Source organism: Narcine bancroftii, chromosome 4 (assembly GCF_036971445.1).
Source record: "Narcine bancroftii isolate sNarBan1 chromosome 4, sNarBan1.hap1, whole genome shotgun sequence".
Taxonomy (NCBI): domain Eukaryota; kingdom Metazoa; phylum Chordata; class Chondrichthyes; order Torpediniformes; family Narcinidae; genus Narcine; species Narcine bancroftii.
Window position 1 is genome coordinate 203,117,557 of NC_091472.1, and position 19,776 is coordinate 203,137,332.

The 19,776-nt window shown below is 40.9% G+C and overlaps 1 protein-coding gene and 1 long non-coding RNA gene across 6 annotated transcripts in view; one reads left to right on the forward strand and one right to left on the reverse strand.

Annotated features, from left to right (window-relative positions):
- Positions 1–18,126, forward strand: part of LOC138761478 (uncharacterized) — a 35,837-nt gene extending 17,711 nt beyond the window's left edge. The window contains exons 2-4 of one of the 2 annotated variants that reach the window (XR_011356345.1): positions 9,805–9,894; positions 14,722–14,775; positions 17,826–18,126. This is a non-coding gene — a long non-coding RNA (uncharacterized lncRNA). The remainder of the gene's footprint in view (positions 1–9,804; positions 9,895–14,721; positions 14,776–17,825) is intronic. The other variant, XR_011356344.1, reaches the window with a different exon arrangement.
- Positions 1–19,776, reverse strand: part of ppil2 (peptidylprolyl isomerase (cyclophilin)-like 2) — a 408,077-nt gene that overhangs the window by 215,593 nt on the left and 172,708 nt on the right. For all 4 annotated transcript variants that reach the window (XR_011356343.1, XM_069933672.1, XM_069933670.1 and 1 more), the window contains one exon: positions 1,579–1,654. Coding sequence is in view for 3 of the 4 variants with exons in the window: in XM_069933672.1 (XP_069789773.1) it covers positions 1,579–1,654 (76 nt within the window). In the remaining variant the exon portion in view is untranslated. The remainder of the gene's footprint in view (positions 1–1,578; positions 1,655–19,776) is intronic.

Here is a 19,776-nt window from a genome sequence, read left to right on the forward strand (position 1 = left end):
ACAGTGTCCTTTATGGAGAAAAGGTAAAAATACATCACCAACGTTTCAGGCCTGAGCCCTTCATTGAGGTATGAGAAAATGCTGACAGGCATCCGAACAAAAGAGTAGGGGGAGGCAGCAACGAGGAGGAGGAGGAAGAACTGTAAAGACAGGAAAGAGGTAGGGGGAAAGAAAGGTTGACCAGGCTTAGTGGAAAGCAGTAAAGTCAGTGTTCATGCCATCTGGCTGGAGGGTGCCCAGATGGAAAATAAGGTGGTGTTCCTCTAGTTTGGGATAGTACACGTCATGGACCGATTTGTGAGCGAGGGAGTGTGACCCAGAATTGAAATGGTTGGCTACTGGGAGGTCACTGTTGTCGTGAACAGAAAGAGGTTCTGAGCGAAGTGATCTCCCAGTCTGCAACTGGTCTCCAATGTAGAGAATGCCACAAAGGGAGCACCAGATGCAGTAAATAAGTTCTCTGGATGTACAAGTGAAGTGTTGCTTCACTTGAAAGGCCTGTTTGAGGCCCTGTGGTTATGGAGATGTGGGCGCAAGTGTTGCACCTCCTGTGAGCACAGGGGAAGGTGCCAGGGGTGCAATGGGAGGGGAGTGCACGAGGGAATCGCAGAGGGAGAGCCCCCATGCAGAAGGCCGAAAGGGGAGGAAAAAAAAATGTGTCTGGTGGTGGGATCCTGTAGTAAGTGCCGGAAATTTGACTTCAACTACGGTGTCTACAGATTTCAGTGGTTTACTTCTAACCAATCCAATACAGGTGACCTCATGACAGATACTGAATTTTGTGCTAAACATTGGAAATGTGAGGACAAAATATTTTTTTTACAGGTTGAACTTTATTAAAACTGACTGGCAATTTCTCAAAAATAAGAACAATGATGAGATTGATTAGGCTGATAATTTGGCCTATAAAATTACTTATCTTTGATCACTTCCATCACAAGCTTAATCACAGCATAACTCATACACATGAAAGAAACGTGAATGAACTATGCATAGAGGGAATGGACAGACCAAAAGGGTGAGGCATGTTCTGCAGCAGTGCCAAGAGTTTTCTTAGAACTATGCAATCGATTGGATTGATTACTGAAGTTCAAGGGTTGCTTTCTGACTGAATAGACTAGGCCAGTTTAGCTATAAACTTAAGGGGCCCCCATGTGATTCTTTTGTACGATCACATACTCTATCGGAGAACAGAATGCCATCAACCTAAATTATGAATATCTATCTCGGAATATAAATCCTTTTAGCTTCACCGTCTTTGCTAAGGGAACAGTTATAACACTCTTGCATTCCTTCGGTCACCCTCAACAAATATTTTATCACAAAATAATCAATATCCAGTTGAGATCAAGCCAATGAACCTCAATAAAGTGCAACGACAAACCATAATTAATCCATGTCTTCTGCATAGAAGATAAACTGTAAAGCAGCACTTATAAACCATGATAAATGAATGAATTGTCTACTCCTGAATCAATTTAATGTTCTCATACTATTTCAGGGATACGAATTCCACAATCAAATGATGCTTCTGTAAAACCAATGTATCTGAATCTACCAGAGAAAGAGATTCTTTACCTGGATCAGGAACCTTCAGGCCTCTTTTGACATGGAAAAAGTTTGAAACATTAAACTTGTCCACATTGTATGGATCCTGTAGGCAAAAGTTACAGAAATGTTACAATCAGCAATAAGGATTTATTGTCACACACACAAGTGCGTGGTACATATGCACCAAAATTCTTACTTGCTGCAGCCAAACAGATATTTTGCTTAAAAAAAAGACCTTTGCAGCATCTACTTGGGGAAAATGTAGCCTCAGAAGGATAACTTAGAACAGCTTAAATAAAACAAAAGAGTTGCCCCTCAGATGTCACAACTGTGTGGTAGGTGCCCAATCTACATGGTGCAAGTGATCTCTAATCTTCTTGATCTTGGGAACGATAGGTTTCATGGTGCAGCCAATCCTTTGGATTCCATCCAGAACAGTGGAAAGGAGTGAATGAAAAAGATCCCATCAACCTGAGCACTACATGAACAATCCCAGTGGCATTTTCTGCATTACAGCACTTATCAACTGGACGAATCTCTCCCAGGAATTTGGTGGGGGGGGGGGGGTAGTTTAGAAATAAAAGAGATGCAGTGGATAAGAAAAGGGGGGACATACAAATGATGAAAAGCATAAAGTGGGAACAGAAGCAAAGACAAAATGAGAACATGTGTAAGGGGAGAGAAGTATGAAAATTAGGCAAATAATGCAAAGTAAAACTCCAAGTCATGTTGATGAAATAAATTTAGCTTTTTTAAAAATTCTTGTACTTTACAGCAAAAGCTTTCAGCTTTTTTTCTCGTATACAATGAAGTTTCCCACCGAGGCTTTGAAAGATTGACAACTTTTCTATTTGAGCCCTGCTTTTTTTTTGATTATTTTAAGTCCCATCAATAATAATTAAAATTCTTAAAATATTTTATTTCCCTGGTAAGGAAGTAAAGATAAGGGGCAACAATCTTAAATGAGGCTGGGCTTTCCAAGAACATTGCCCATAATGGTGACATGGTGTTGGGACATGATGGATAGAGCATTTAAAAAATTTAATTCTTTTGTTAAGGAAGTTAGAAAAAACGGTGTGTACATGGGTTTATGATAATATGCAACAATCTCAGTGGCTGAAATCTACTGTTTGGATGCAATGTTCTTAATATTGATTTATACTAAAGCACCTATACTGAAACCTCGTTAGAGCGCGATTTGTTAATCCGCAGAATCGCTTATAGCGCTGGTGTCTGTGGACCCCAAACTGCAAATAAGTTGATTAAAATTCAGAATCCCAGTATTAGAAGAATGTTTGCTGTTTTGATTATCCGTGGGCACTCTGACATATATGCTTCTGTTCCGCGACTCGGCTGTAACGAGGTATGAAATCTTGGACCACGTTCTAACGAGGTCTTACTGTAGTATTAAATGCAATGCTAGTGAGCCAATAGTCTCTAGTTCAAATGTGCTTCATTTTTTTTTACCCCAAAGATTTCAAAATAACAGGAGAGAAATCAAGAAGAATGGCTGTCACACAGTCTTCATGAGCTAAAGCAAGAAAAATAGCTGCATTCCTTTTAAAGCTTGTAGTTTGGCAGAAAAATAAAGGTTGGAAAAATTCAACATTCCATAAAAGTTGAAATGATTAACTTTCAGTAGATTTGCAAACAGGGTAAAACCGCAAATTAAAGCTGTCACTGTCAAACAGATCCAGTGTTTTAGATGAAATCCAAATGCAGCAGTCACTAATGACATCACTTTAGTGCACAGATTTAGCTTTTGAATACAAAGATATTCAATCAACGAATCATAAATAGCTTTCTTCTGTTCTGTGTCGTTTTAATTCATCCTACATATTCCAGCTCGAGTTATCCACTGGCCACGCTCATGTCCTTTATCTCCTGACCAAACAGTTTTCTTTTTATCTTTAGAAAATTACCACCTAATCACCTTTCACAAGTCTTTCAGGCAAGCAAATTTAAGATCTAAATAATTCTCTGTGCGAGAAAAACATCTATCGACCTTTTCCAATTTACTTTGAATTTACGGCCTCCTTACATTTATAGAATCATAATGTGGTGACTAAAACTGCATGCAGTACTCCAAATTTAACCCATCCAGCATTCCATTAAGGTGGAGCATAACGTCCCAGATTTTCTGTACCTTGACCTATGAATTCTCCAATATGACTCCATCAATCCACGTTGCCACTTTGAGGCAGCAATATAATTGGAGCCCTAATCGCTATTCAACCAACATTTTTTAGTGCTGTACATTTATGGTACATGTTGTTGTGAGTGAGGAAACAAGTCTGGTTGGTCTCAAAGGCAAGGACTCTGAACATAGTTTTGGTAGGGAAGGATTTAATTGACAAAAGGCAATTGTGGGAAATGGTAACTGATGCAGTGCGTGCATGTACACACACACACACACACACACACACACACACACACACGATAATCAAGGAAAAATCACTACAATGCTCCACCACCCCTTGACTCAGTGCAGGCACTGCTCTATGCTACAAAGGACACTAATTAAATGCTCCCAACCTTGTTGCCAACAGTTTCTCCAGCACCCTTCCACATTTCTAGGCCTGGAGTGAAGCAGGGTGGTCCCAAGCTAGCAAAGAGAGAGAACAAAGAGCACATGGCACCTTTATAGTGCTGGAGGGTCCAGCCTAGGTCATTTACAGGAACCACTCACTCAGTGCCGGCAGCGTTAATCCAATTACAACAGCCAATGGCCCAAGACCAAGTACAGGCAGGCTGGAGAGTCCATCCAAGCAATTTACATGGTTCCAACAGCAAGGTGTGCACTAAAGTGCTGGAGGAACTCAGCAGGTTATGCAGCATTTTTAGGAAGGAAAATCTAAGCCCTTCGTCAAGCAGAAAGCAGGCAGGTACCTGAATAAAAAGGTGAAGAGAGGAGAGGAGAGGAGGGAGGATGGGGCTGGAGGAGGATTGCAGATTAACCGGTAGGAAGACAAGGAGTAGGTAGAGAGGGAGGAATTCGTGAGAAGGGATGAAGGAGACTGGAGGGAGCGGTCCCTGAAGAAAGCGGAGAGGGGAGGATGTGTCTGCTGGTAGGATCACGTTGCAAGTTGGGGAAATTTCAGAGGATAATATGTTGGATGCAGAGGCTGGTGGGGTGGTAGGTGAGGACAAGGGGAATCCTGTCCTTGCTGTGAGTGAGGAAACAAGTCTGGTTGGTCTCAAAGGCAAGGACTCTGAACATAGATGTGCAGGAAATAGAGGAGATGCAGGTAAGGAGGACGAAGGCACACTGGCATGATCATCCATGACCTCATGCACTGCCAAACCAAGGCTACCTGCAAATTGGAGGACCAACTCCTAGTATTCCATCTGAAAACTCTCCAACCAGAAGGCATTGATGTCAACTTCTCCAGTTTCCGATAAACCCTCCCCCTCCCCCCACCGTCTCTCTTTCTTTATCCCTTATCTTCTTCCATCCAGCTCCCCGCCCCCTTCCTTCCCTTCTCCATTCGGAGAACTAACCCCTCCCTTTAGCGCCTTAGTTTTTTTTTCTCTTCTCCCCTCCCAAACACATATCCACCCACGAAAACACTGATAGGAAAACACACCAAAATGCTGGAGGAACTCAGCCGGTCTTGACAGCGTCCATAGGAGACAAAGATATATGGCCAACTTTTCAGGCCTGAGCCCTTCTTCTATGGATGCTGAAAAGAACAGCTGAGTTTCTCCAGCTGGTGTGTAGGATTTCGCGTTTCCCTCTAACCTGTTAGCCCGACACTTCCCTGTCCCTTCCCCCTTCTCACCTCCCACTACCTTTTTATTCAGGAAAACAAACGTAACCCTTTACTTCCTATAGGTGCTGCATGACCTGCTGAGTTTCTCCAGAATTTGGTCATGGCAATAAATTCTGATTCATTACTATATGACACAAAACAGCAAAACTCACAGTTCCAATCTCTGTGCTATTCCACTATTCACAGACTGCTCATCGTAAATCATCCTTCCTCCACTATTCTCTTCCTCTGATCATCAAGCCAGTCTCAGATACAATTAGCCAGCTCCTCTTGGATATCCCATGCCTTATTCTTCTGGCCACAGAACATTGTCAAATGCCTTCCTGATGAGCAGAACGACAACATCCACCCCCTGCCTGTAAGCTCCATTGTTATCTCCTCAAAATACCTAATCAAATGATTTTTTCAAACCAAATCTCATCCTCTAAAGCCATCCTGACTATCCCTGATCAGTCTCAGTTTTCCCAAATGTACACATCCTTACTACCGATACAAGGCTCACCAGCCTGTAATTACCTGTTTAACTGCTTGCCCTTCCTAAATAATGGATCAGAAGCCATCCTCCAGTCTTTTGGTAGGTCACTTGTGGTTAGAGATGATGCAAAATCATGGCCTGAGAAATCCCTGTCCTTTTATTCCCATACCATTCTGGGATAGATCTCATCTGCCCTGAAAATTTATCCATCCTTTTTTTTTTATTTTTTTTTTCACACTATAAACCACATTGATCAAGATACATACATTTTCCTTTTCAAATATATACAGTGTCGTTTTCTCCCCCCCTCCCTCTTCCCATCCCCCTACCTCCCCTCCCATTAATTTAAAGTTCAGAATCTAAGATACATTAAGCCCGTCAAACAATGTTGTCACTCAATAAAAATAAACAAGAAATTCCACTGAGTCAGTTCTTTTCATTCTCTTCTCCTTCTGTCATTTTAGGTGGTAGATGTCCCTGGTAGGTTTTCTCTATTATGTTTCATGTATGGCTCCCATATTTGTTCAAATATTGTAATATTATTTCTTAAATTATATGTTATTTTTTCTAATGGAATACATTTATTCATTTCTATATACCATTGTTGTATTCTCAAGTTATCTTCTAATTTCCAGGCTGACATCATACATTTTTTCGCTACAGCTAGGGCTATCCTAACAAATCTTTTTTGTGCACCATCCAAATCAAGTCCAAATTCTTTGTTTTTTTATGTTACTTAGGAGGAAGATCTCTGGGTTTTTTGGTATATTGCTTTTTGTGATTTTATTTAGTATCTGGTTTAGATCTTCCCAAAATTTTTTCACTTTCTCACATGTCCAGATTGCATGAACTGTTGTTCCCGTTTCCTTTTTACAGCGAAAACATCTGTCAGATACTGTTGGGTCCCATTTATTTAACTTTTGAGGTGTAATATATAGCCTGTGTATCCAGTTATATTGTATCATACGTAACCTCGTATTTATTGTATTTCTCATAGTTCCTGAGCATAACTTCTCCCATGTTTCCTTCTTTATCTTTATGTTTAGATCTTGTTCCCATTTTTGTTTAGTTTTACCATTTGTTTCCTCATTCTCCTTTTCTTGTAGTTTAATATACATGTTTGTTAAAAATTTTTTGATTATCATTGTATATATATTCAAAATTACTTCCCTCTGGTAACCTCAGACTGCTTCCCAATTTGTCCTTCAAGTAGGATTTCAGTTGGTAGTATGCCAACACTGTATCGTGAGTTATATTATATTTATTCTTCATTTGTTCAAAGGATAATAATTTATTTCCCGAAAAGCAATTTTCTATTCTTTTGATCCCTTTTTTCTCCCATTCTCGAAAGGAAAGGTTATCTATTGTAAAAGGGATTAGCTGATTTTGCGTCAGTATTAGTTTTGGTAGTTGGTAATTTGTTTTATTCCTTTCTACATGAATCTTCTTCCAAATATTGAGCAGATGATGTAATACTGGAGAATTCCTACGTTGTACCAATTTTTCATCCCATTTATATAATATATGTTCGGGTATCTTCTCCCCTATTTTATCTAGTTCTAATCTAGTCCAATCTGGCTTTTCCCTTGTTTGATAAAAATCTGATAGGTATCTTAATTGTGCGGCTCTATAATAATTTTTAAAGTTTGGCAGTTGTAAGCCTCCTTGTTTATACCATTCTGTTAATTTATCTAGTGCTATCCTCGGTTTCCCCCCTTTCCATAAAAATTTCCTTATTATTTTCTTTAACTCCTTGAAGAATTTCTCTGTCAAGTGTATTGGCAATGCCTGAAATAGGTATTGTATCCTTGGGAAAATGTTAATTTTAATACAGTTTATCCTTCCTATTAGTGTTAGTGGTAAGTCTTTCCAATGCTCTAAGTTGTCCAGTAATTTTTTCATTAGTGGATAATAATTGAGTTTATATAGATGGCCGAGGTTTTTATTTATTTATATACCTAGGTATCGCATTGCTTGCATTTGCCATCTGAATGGTGATTCTTTCTTAAATTTTGAGAAATCCACATTATTCATTGTCATTGTTTCACTTTTATTTGCGTTAATCTTGTATCCCGACACTTCTCCATATTCCTTCAATTTCTTATGTTATTCCTTTATTGATATTTCTGGTTCTGTTAAGTATACTATAACGTCATCTGCAAATAAACTGATTTTATATAAAATGGAAAATTTATCCATCCTGATGCAATCAAATACATCTGACACCATCACCTTTCATAATGTGTACCAGAATGTCACTATAACCCCCCCAGTCTCATTACCCTCATCTCATTACCCCGTCTCATTACACCCCCCCCCCCCAGTCTCATTACCCCCCCCCAGTCTCATTACCTCCCCCAGTCTCATTATCCTGGATTATTTTGATCCCAATTAGACATTCCTTGGCTTCCTTCTTGCTCTTCCAATAGAATATCTTAGCATTTTGCACAACCTTACCTGCCAAGGATAATTTCTGGCCTCTTTTTGCCCTCCTAATTTCTTTCTTAAATATTCTCCTACCTGTTTCATCTTGCATTGGTATGTGTGAGTTCTTAGACAACAGATGGATGAAGAAAAAGGTTCTTTACTTTAAAGTTGATATAAACAGCACATGAGACATGCCATGAGGCTGCAAGCCTCCATGACAGATAACATACTGTGTCTTGCTCTGTGTATCAGCCCCTTGCTGGCAGCCAAGTCTAATCAAATGCTAAGGCATTGCTGGTTGCATTGCAACCATGATCACTATCATTACACAACCCCCTCAATATTCCAAAGGGAATTGCTTGATCGTAGTTAACTATAAGCACCATATGCTGCCTTTTTCCCCAATCAAATCATCTTTCATCTTCGATGACCAAAGTTTCCCAGTCTTGTTGACTTTGCTTTCTTCCTTTATCAGAATCAGATGCCCCAAAACTTTTATTAACCCTCTTTTAAAGGACTCCCATTTGTCCGATGTTGTTTTACTTGCAAGCATCTACTTCCAGCCGACTTTTACCAGATGCTCTCTTGCACCATTGAAATCAGCCTTCCCCAATTTTAGACAAACTCAGAAAACCTACTTTGAAATTTGAATTACAGTCACAGTTGCCTCAATCAACAGTTCCCTGCTTTCACTTCTTAAAGTCAAGGGGTGCTCCTTCTCTAGTGGACTATGCGCACTTTTTCTCAAAAGTGAGACACGAAAGTCTGCAGATGCTGTGATTGTAGTAAAAACACACTGAAATGCAGGCAAAACTCAGCCGGTCTTGCAGCATCTATCAGGGACAAAGATATATGGTGACATCTTGGGCCAAAGCGCTTCTTCAGATTTACTGTCAAGAGTACATACATGGCATCACATACAACCCTGAGATTTCTTTTTCCTGTGGACACAGCAGAATTACCACTAATTCGTAGTGCAAAAAATAAACCGTACACAGCATATACATGTAAACAAATAAAAACTGTAAACAGGTAACAAATGCAAATAAGCTGTGCAATACAGAGAGAACAAAAGAAAATCAATAAAGTGCACAAGCCCTTAAATGAGTCTCTAAGTTTGTTGTTGAGGAGTCTGATGGTGGAGGGGTAGCAGCTGTTCCTGAACCAGGTGGTGTGTCTTGTGGCACCTAAACCTCTTTCCTCATGGCAGCAACGAGATTAGAACGAGTGCTGGGTGGTGATCTTTGATGATTGCTGCTGCTCTCCGATGGCAACGCTCCTTGTAGATGTTCTTGATGGTGGAGAGGGTTTGCCTGTGATGTCCTGAGGTGTGTCTACTACCTTTTGGAATACATCACACATGTCAAATCAGGCCCGCGGGCCAAATTTGGCCTGTGATATAATTATATTTGGCCCGCAAGATCATATCAAATATGTATTAGAGCTGGCCCGCTGGCCGCCGCGCCAGTATAGCGCATGCACACCTAATACTACAAATCCCAGAATGCTTTGCAAATGCGTCGGCGCCGGTCTGTCAGCCCACTAATCCCCCCCACCTCCTCTGTTTACTTTCATTAGCATCTGCGACCTGTCGCCCAACTCACATGTAATAAACCCCTTACGGAAAATGGCCAAACGAAAGACAGAAAACAGGACCTTTCAACACAGGTGGGAGACAGACTATATGTTCATCATTTTAAAAGACAAACCTGTTTGTCATTGAAGCAAGTTGTTATTTGTTTGACTTGTTGGCTTGTGAAAAAAAACATTTAAAAGGAGCTTAAAGGCTATAGAGAAATATTATTATTGAATATTTTATTTTTCATTTGTTAATGCTTCTTCTGGAAAGAGTTTAACCAAAACTATTATTAAACATTTTTTTAATAAGAAAAAGTTTAACGTTACATATGTTGAAAGAAGAGAAAACATGCAGATGTTGTTGAAAATTTTCAATAAATATTTAGTTTGGACCACGACTTAGTCCAAGTTTTTAATTTTGGCCCTCTGTGAATTTGAGTTTGACACCCCTGGAATACATCTTATTTCCCCCAGCCGGCACTGTCTGAATTCTCATAGAGTTACATTGTTAAATTCTCTGAAGTGAACATAGTTAAATTCTATCTAGTGTCAGAATAGTTAATTTTAACTTTATACTTATTTACCAGAGAGTACAAAGCATTGTTTGAGGGGGAAGAGCAGAGTCGGCAACAGAACAAGTATTAGCGGGGGCCATTAAGGGAATCGCAGTGGGGGGGGGGGGCATACTCTGACGTTCAAAGACTTGCTCAGCGGGTGGGGTGGTGGCGGTGCCTTCCTGCCTACCATGAACCTCCTCTACATGTGTGGCTGCCATCGAACTTCCCCCTCCCTCCGACAGAACAACAAACTAACGCGCTACTTATATCGCATGGAGACTAGTGACGCAGGTGGAGGTTACAATACCTCTTTTGGGGGGCAATGCTCGGGGATACTCCCTCAGCACCAGCCCTGGGAAAGTGTGTTATCGGAACATGCATGCGTGTGTGACGTCAGGTACATGGAGTGTTGTGGCCACGTGTATACATGGGTGACATAAGGTATGTCGTATGCATTGTGGGGAGTTTCATTTTGGCACCATCTTCAAATGAATAAAGACACGCTTACAGGTTTGCTGGGGTGAGGATATTTCCAAAGGGAAAGTGGTGACCAGGAGGGACATATTGTATATCAATAGTTTAGATTATGGAATGAATGGTGTTGTGGCCAAGTTTGCAGGTGATGTGAAGGTAGGTGGAGGAGGATGACATATTGTTGAGAAAACATGGAGACTGAAGAAGGCGAATAGGCAGAGAAGTGGCAAATTAAGTATAATGTCGGAAAGTGTACAGTCATAAGGTGCTATTTGGGTACAATAAGGGATGAGATAGATATTTATCATTGTGAAAGGAGACTGAAGAGAGATGGAGAGCTAGGCGAAGGTGACGGGGCGAAGAAGTGAAGGGGGGGGTTTAACGAAAGCCAGAGAAGTCGATATTAATGCCATCCAGTTGGAGGATGCCCAATTGGAAGATGAGGTGGTGTTCCTTCAGTTTGCAGGTGAACTCATTCTGGCAGTGCAAGACCACGGATAGACATGTCAGCAAGGGAATGGGAAGGGGAATTGAAATGGCTTATCTTTTCAAAAACCTACCCTGGATGCACATTAAATACTTTTGACCTATATCAGCCTCTTTGCGCAAAGGATATTCCAGTTAAGTTAAAATCACCCACCCCTCCAATTCTGTTCATTTTACATCTTTCTGTGATTTGCTTATATATTTGTTCCTTCACAATTTTAAATACCTGTGTTGAATGTCCTCTTAAATTTTCCTGCAGTTATCAGGTAAAGCCCAGCTTCTTCTGCACTTTTCAAGTGAATCTCGTTGGAGCCTCTCTAAAGCCCTCACTTCCTTGGATGCAATTTTAATTTAATTTTAATTTATTTTTAATTTATACATTTTGGCCCTTGAGTCCATGCCGCCCAATTTACACCCCTGGTACATTTGGAACAGTGGGAGGAAACCAGAGCCCCAAGGGAAAACCCACGCAGACACAGGGAGAACGTACAAACTCCTTACAGACTGCGCGGGATTCAAACTCATGTCCCGATTGCTGGCGCTGTAAAGGCTTTGTGCTAACCTCTATGTCAACTGTGCTAGCCTGGGGTGAGCCATGACCATATGTTTAGCACAACTTCCATACAATTTAAATCTAACTTTGCTCATGAAGTCAAGGTGTCAGTGTGTTTTTCTAAAGTGGCTTTTTAATTCATGTTACCACCTTCAAACATTGGCCCATAAAATACTGCTGGTTTATTTGTCCCTGGGCCCACTTTAAATTTGTAATATTTTGTTTGCATTGACTCACATTTCATGTGCCAAAATTAATCATTTTAGAAATAACTCATTTACTCTGAACCTTTTTATGACTCCCAGGACATCACAAATGTTTCACAAAAAATTAAATATGCATTGAACGCAATGCAGTAAGCAACCATTTCCCCAGCAAGGTGTCACTCGGAACACTGAAATACTAGACGAACTCAGGTGGTCTAGTAGTATCCACAGGAGGTGAAGATACATTACTGTCATTTCAGGCCTGAGACCTTCCCGAAGTTATCTATCTTACAGCTTAGTTTGGTATCATTTTAGAAATTGTGTTTTTGATTCGAAACTCCAAATCAGTAATGTGCACGGTGAACATCAGGTTGTCACAGCACCGATCTCAACCAGCCATCTTCCAATGCGAAGAGAAACCTTTTACAGGTATCCCCCGCTTTTTGGAAGTTTGCTTTATGCCACTTCGCTTTTACAAAACACCTACATTAGTCCCTTTTTTTCGCTAACCGAAAGGAATCGGAGAATCTTTGCTTTTACATAAAAAGGCGAAAATCAAAAATAATGTTCTGCGGGTTGTTGGGAGACTGCGGGGCAGTGGGATCAATGAGGGGACTGAGAGTGGGCTGTCAGGAGAGAGCAGGGCAGTGGGATCAGTGTGGGGACTAAGGATGGGCTATTGGGATACAGGACAGTGGGATCAGTGTGCGGACTAAGGGTGGGCTATTGGGATACAGGACAGTGGGATCAGTGTGGGAACTAAAGGTGGGCTATCGGGAGAACAGGGACAGTGGATCTGGGAACGCTCAGAAATTTTTCCCATCTAAATTAATGGTAACTGCTTCTTAGGAAGTTTTCATAGGAATGCTCCTTTTTCGGATAGCGGGGGATACCTATACTCCCACAAAGGGCCTTCTTTCTAGAAACCAGCTTGCAATCCACTCAGCTACTTAATAATGACAATGAGTTTATTGCCCTACACGTTCTACAATTGTACATTTGCACCACAGTTCTTACTTGCTGCAGTTGAACAGGTACTTCATACAAAATACCTTAAATTAAAAATAGTTCATCAATATTAAAGATGGATGGGTGGTAAATAATCACAGTTATCAGAGTCCAAGAAGAAAAGAAATGGGTTATGTTAGTGCAGAGAGTCTTATTTATGCTGTCGGAGCACCATGATACGTGCAGCAAGGGCAGGTTCATGAGCCTGCGAGTAGTTGGAAAGAAACTGTTCTGGAACTCACAGTAAATAAAAACACAAAAGTGCTGGAGGAGCTCAGCAGGTCATGCAGCGTCTATAGGAGATATAACCCACCATTTTGGCCCACAGCCCTTCTTCAAGGCAATCATGGCAGCTGCAGACTTCTGTGTTTCATCCCTGAACTTACAGGTGCTGGTACATTCTGCCTGAAGGTAGCAGTGAACCAATGAGATAGTGACAAGGATGATCAGAAGACGTCAGAGCAGAATTAGGCTATTCAGCCCATGAAGTCTTCCCCACCATTCAATCATGAGCTGATTCATTCTCCCACATATCTCCATTCTCTCCGTAACCCTTGATGCCCTGGCTAATCAAAAGCCTATCAATTTCTGCCTTAACTTCACCCAATGACCTGGCCTCCACAAGCGCCTGTGACAACAAATTACACAGATTTACCATCCTCTGGCTGAAGATACCATGTTCTAAGTGGACATCCTTCAATCCCGAAGTTGTGCCCCCTTGTCTGAGACTCTCCTACCATGGAAAACAACCTTTCTAGATCTACTCAGTCCACGCCTATAACATTCATAATGTTTCAATGAGATTCCCCCCCTCACCCCCCACCCCCCTCACCCCCCACCCCCGGCCCATTCTCCTCAATTCCAGTAAGTATTGGCCAAGTGCTGTCAAATGCTTCCCATATGACATCCCTTTTATTGTCAGCACATCCTTTTATTTAAACTTGGGAGCCCAAAATTGCTCACAAGTGAGGTCTCTCCAAAGCCTCAACATAAGGAAACTATCCTGGCTTTGGCCTATCTTGTCATGTACCTCCAAGTATTCTGTAACCTCATTCTTGACAATCTTTTCCTACGTTCTATTCCTCTTGAAATAAATGCCAGGATTCCATTTGCCCTCTTCACTACTGACTCAACCTCCAAGTTTACCTTCAAGTTATCCTGCACGAGGATTCCCAGGTTCCTTTCCATCTGAGAACTTTTTCCCAATTGAGAAAATAATCGGACCATTTATTTTTTTCTACCAATGTGCATGACCGTACACTTTCCGACTTTATACTTAATTTGCCACTTCTCTGCCTATTCGCCTTCTTCAGTCTCCATGTTTTCTCAACAATATGTCATCCTCCTCCACCTACCTTCACATCACCTGCAAACTTGGCCACAACACCATTCATTCCATAATCTAAACTATTGATATACAATATATCCATGCTGGCTTTGGGCTATCTTGTCATGTGCCTCCAGATACTCCCTAATTTCATCCATTTTTAAAAATGTTTTTATTTTATACGTCACAATATAACAAATCTCTAAGAATATTTACACAAACTCAATATGTATATATACATAGTGACATTTTCCATTTTCTCTCCAATGCCCCCCCTCCCTTCCAACCCCTCCCAAATAACTATAGAAAGAACAACAGAACAGAAAGAAAAATTAAAGGAGCGTTTCATCTCAATATCATGTAATTCACTTTTTCCTTACGTATACCATGTCTCGTTAAGAGTTGGAGGCCTGAAATTGGCGGTTATTAATAAACTTTATATATGGGTCCCAAATTTGTTCTTATTGAGCATAATTATCCCTTAAGTTATAAGTTATTTTCTCTAATGGAATACATTGATCATTTCTGTGAGCCATCGCTGTATTCTCGGGGGTGGGGGGGGGGGGGGTGTTCCATTTTCCAAGTTATCATTATGCATTTTTTGCTACCGCTAATGCAATCTTGATAAATTGTTTTTGAAATCTATTTAAATTTAGCTTTAACTCTTTATCTTTTATTTTGTAATTTGATTTAATATTGAATTTAAATCCTTCCTAAAGGGTTTCACTTTAGTACATGTCCAAGTTGAATGTAACATTGTACCAATTTCTTGTTTACAGCGGAAGCATTTATCAGATACTGTCGGGTTTCATTCTTTTAATTTTTGAGGAGTAACGTATAGTCTATGAAGCCAGTTATACTGTCTATTATTTTCATATCCTGCATTGAACGTAATGTAAATTTAGCTACTTTTTTTGGGTATTTTTCCCAGTTTTATCTAATAATGGATCAAAGCTGAAATCTCCACCCAGTAAGATACGTCCTTGTGCATCTGCTAATTGTAAAAAAATGTCTTGCATAAATTCCTGATCGTCTTTGTTAGCCGCATATACATTGAATAAGTTCCAGGATATCAAGTAAATCTGGCATACTGTCATATCACATCTCCCAGCTGGGCTTGTAACTACTTTTTCTATTTTAATAGGAAAATTTTTATTAATTAAAATAGCTAACTCACAGTCTTTGAGATGTAAGATGACGCTAACATATGACCTAATCAATCTCTCTTCAATTTAAGATGTTCTACTTCTGTTAAATGTGTTTCCTGTTCAAATGCTATATCAACTTTTTTTTTGTTTTTAGTGATGCCAATAATCTTTTTCTCTTAATTTGGTTATGTATTCCATTAATATTAATAGTCATAAATTTCAACACATTCATTCTGTTACCCCATGGTTTTTTTTACATAGCGCCCTCTCAGATCCTCCAATTCCTTTCCTCTTTAACCACATTCTTGAAATTAATATACGTAACCTCATCCTTGACAATCAACTCCAACATCTTCCCAATCACTGACATCAGGCAAACCAAACTGTAATTTCCTTTCTGTGTGGTATTGGTTGATAATGTCATGAAATAAATGTGCTGTATAAGTGTAATAGAGTTAATATGTTGGATACTTCGAAACAATTATTATAACTGTATTAAGTAAAGGTAGAGTAGACTTTTAAACAATTGTACGAAGAAATAGGCATTAGTCAAGAAATTCCCCACACAGACAGGTTAGCTGCAACTAACAACGTTCCAAACAATCCATTATCTCCTCTTCCATAAAGCCATCTCCTGGTCCTCTGTACATAATAGCGCTATTACCTGCTATTACACAAAAGGAATTGTTAAAACTCAGCCCATTCATAAATGGTTTCCCACCCAAAAACAGCTGATGGCACTACAAGTTGTCAAGCAGAATGCGGAAACGTCAAAAGCCTGCAGAATGACCAACGGCGCCGATCATGACCAATTCCTCCACAATGTCTACAGCTACTTCCTTCAGAACCTGAGGGTGAAAATGGTCCGGGAGACTTATCTACCCTTAGATGAAGAGGATCCTTTATGATGTTGGCTACCCTCTTAAGGCAGAGCATTACATGGATGCCTTCAATGGATGGGAGGTCGGAGCCTGTGGCAACCAGTCAGTACACTTTTCAGGGTACACCTCTAGAAGTTTGATGGAGTATTGGATGACATCAAATTTCCCCAGACTTTTTAGAAAGAATAGGTGTTGGTGTATCTTCAACATGCACTGATGTCCTGGGTCCAGAAGAGATCTTCTGATGTACGGATTCCAAGGAACTTTAGGGTACTAACCCTGTCCACTTCTGCCCCATCAAAGCAGACAGGTGTGTGATCCATTAGCCTCGACTCCTGGGTTTTGGTGAGCAAGGTTGCTGTTCAGGCACCTCTCAATCATATTCTCGATCTCCATCCTATATTCTGACTCATAATTTCCAGTTATTCAGCCAACAATTGGGGTTTCATCAGCAAATTTATAGATTGCATTGGAGACGTGCGAACGGATAATAGAGCAGAGGGATATGCACAGTCTTCAGGTGCCTGTGTTATTGGTCTGGAAGGAGGAGGTGATGTCACACAGATCGGTGCCTGCCGATGAGGAAATTGAGGATCCAATTGCACAGGGACAAACTGAGTCCTAGATCCCTCAGTTTGGTCATAGGTTATGTTGATGTGAGGGTGTTGAACTGTAGCCAATGAACTTTGGTGTTTCAGTGGTCCAGGTGATATTACCCAGAGTGGAGAGCCAGCGAGATGGCCTCTGTCCATGATCTGTTATGATGATAGGTGAAGTGGGCAGGAATTGATCTGGCTCATAACCAACTCTCAAAGCATTTCGTGACAGTAGATGAAGATGCCACCAGCCAATAGACATTGGAACAGGTCACCTTGCTCTTCTTCAGCTCTGGAATGTCCTTTTGAAGCAGGTGGGACCTCTGACCATTGTAGCTAGAAGTTGAAAAAACTCTGCACAAGCTCTCAGGACACAGCCAGGAATGCTGTGCTGGGCTGGACGCTTTCAGAGTATTCTCCCTTCTAAAGGTTCTGTTCACATCAGCCTCAGAAACTGGGAGCACAGAGTAACTTGGGGCTGCAGGGGTTGGTGAGGGCTCCTCATTGTTTTCCTTTTCTAAGCGAATATAAAAAACATAGAGCTCATCCAGAAGAGGTATATAGTAAAATCCCTGGCATCCGGCACCTTTGTGGATGCCAAATAAGTGAATTTTCCGATTGTTCGAAATTGCGTGTTGCATGATTGGCAAGCTGACCGCTAGGGGCCATTTTAAACTTTTGTGGGGTATTTTTTAAATCTATTTATTTTCTGTATTTTTTTTTTGCTGCTTGCTTGAATTCTGGATAACAGGGATTTTACTGTGTCGCTTTGTTTCACTCTATAGATCCAAGTCCTGCCAAAGCTGTTGAGCTGGAATCTGGAATCAGCTTTTTCCATTGGTAATGACCTTCTAGGCGTTGTACCTGGTCCTTCCGTACATTTCCAAATTGCCTGATCTGAACACCATAGATCAGGTTCATCAACAGTTTGAGGATCTCTTTGCTCATCCATGACTTCTGGTTAGGATACGCCCAGATGGTCTTTGTAGGGACATACGCGTCCATGCATTTTCTGGCCCTGTTCTCCAACCTTATTCATTTGGCTATTTTGGAGCATTTAAACAAAGGCTTTTTACCTTTTCAATAAATTACCATTATTCACACTCTCTGGTTGATATCAGTTCATTTCTTTTGAAACTCAAAATCTATTTAGTGAATGGAAGATGGCTGTAAAATCAGGGGGAATGGTACCTTCGCTTACAGAGAAGGTCACACAGCCCGTGGAGAGGATATCCTGGACAAATCGTCCAACAAGGCCATATGGGTCAAACTGAAGAGTAAGAGAGGGGGAATTGCCTTAACTGGGGTGTAACCTTACCATTAGTCAGCAGACATTAGAGGAGCTGGGATGCAAGCAAATCACTGAGAGCAAAGAGGGTTAAAAATAGTGGTAGATTCTAAAAGAGGGTTAACAAGACTTCAAGGTGAGCGTTTTGGTAAGGGTGAAAGACAAAAATGACAAGGTTAGAGGACCTTAGAATACAAAGGACATTGGGATTCATGTATACGATGCCTCAACTTTTTAATGCAAGCATGCTATATGCCACTTCACCAACCTTTCGGTGTGTTCGCACTTTCTGGGAACTGTGACTTGGACCCTGGTTCATCGATATTCCTTTATGCCCTACTGTACATGTCCTACTTAACCTCCCTAAGTACAAGGCTACAAAACACTGGTTAGATCACACTTAGGAATATAATGTGTAGTCTGGTCACAAAACTATAGAAAAGGGATGCCTTTATGTTAGTATGGAGTATCATATCACCATATCATCATTTACGGAGCGGAAACAGGCCATGTTGGCCTTTCAAGTCCACACCGGTTCACTGATTTTGTGCGCCCTCTTCAGGCATTGGTGATTTTAAGTGTAGTGTATCTTTGAGAATTTTAACATCTATCCATAGGTACTCTGTACTTTGGATGTGAAATCTCATATTAAAATATTCAAAAACATTGGTTCTAATACAGTACAACTCAGATTTCCCAAAATCAGATTATCAGAAATCCTCATTTATCAGAAAAATTTTTGGACATGGAAGTGTCGTCTGTTCACCTCCAAAAATTTTAAATAAATGAAGATATCCAAAATCCTCATTTATCTGACAATTTTTCGGAGCCGAACTGACCTCGCAGATTGAAAAAGAAATTTACTCGGCATGAAATTAGAACAGTTGTCCTCATTTCAGGTAACTCCCTCCCCTCTCTCTTTCCATTTCTTCTTTACCTTCCCCTATTTGACTTTTCTCTCCAACTCTCCCTCTCAAACTGCGTGCCACACTCTCCCAGCCGCAAGCGGTCGGAAGAATCCCTTGTCCTTGCATCAACAAGGAGAGCGGCCTCCCGGGCAGGAGTGGAGACCTCAGTGGAGAGGTGTCGGTGTTCGTTGGTTGGAAGGGGGAGTGTGTGCAGATGAAGACTGGGTCTGTGTTGGGTCCCAACATCGAGAACCAGGACATGAAGCCGAAACAGCCCACGGGAAAAAGGAGCCCGCCAACTCACCAGTGAAGATTTCACCAGCCCGGGAAGCCTACTCAGGGATCGGCAGAAGTGGTGGGGACATGTCAGGGATCGGCTGTGGCAGTTGAGAAGTCTTGATGATTGGCGGCAACATTGGGGATGTGTCGGGGATCAGTGGCGGCCTGCATTTTTTTGGTGAGAATTAAGCATTTAACTGGTGCACTTATCTTCATTGCTCTCAAGTTCAAGCAAATGCCTCTAAGCACATTGTTTGTTTG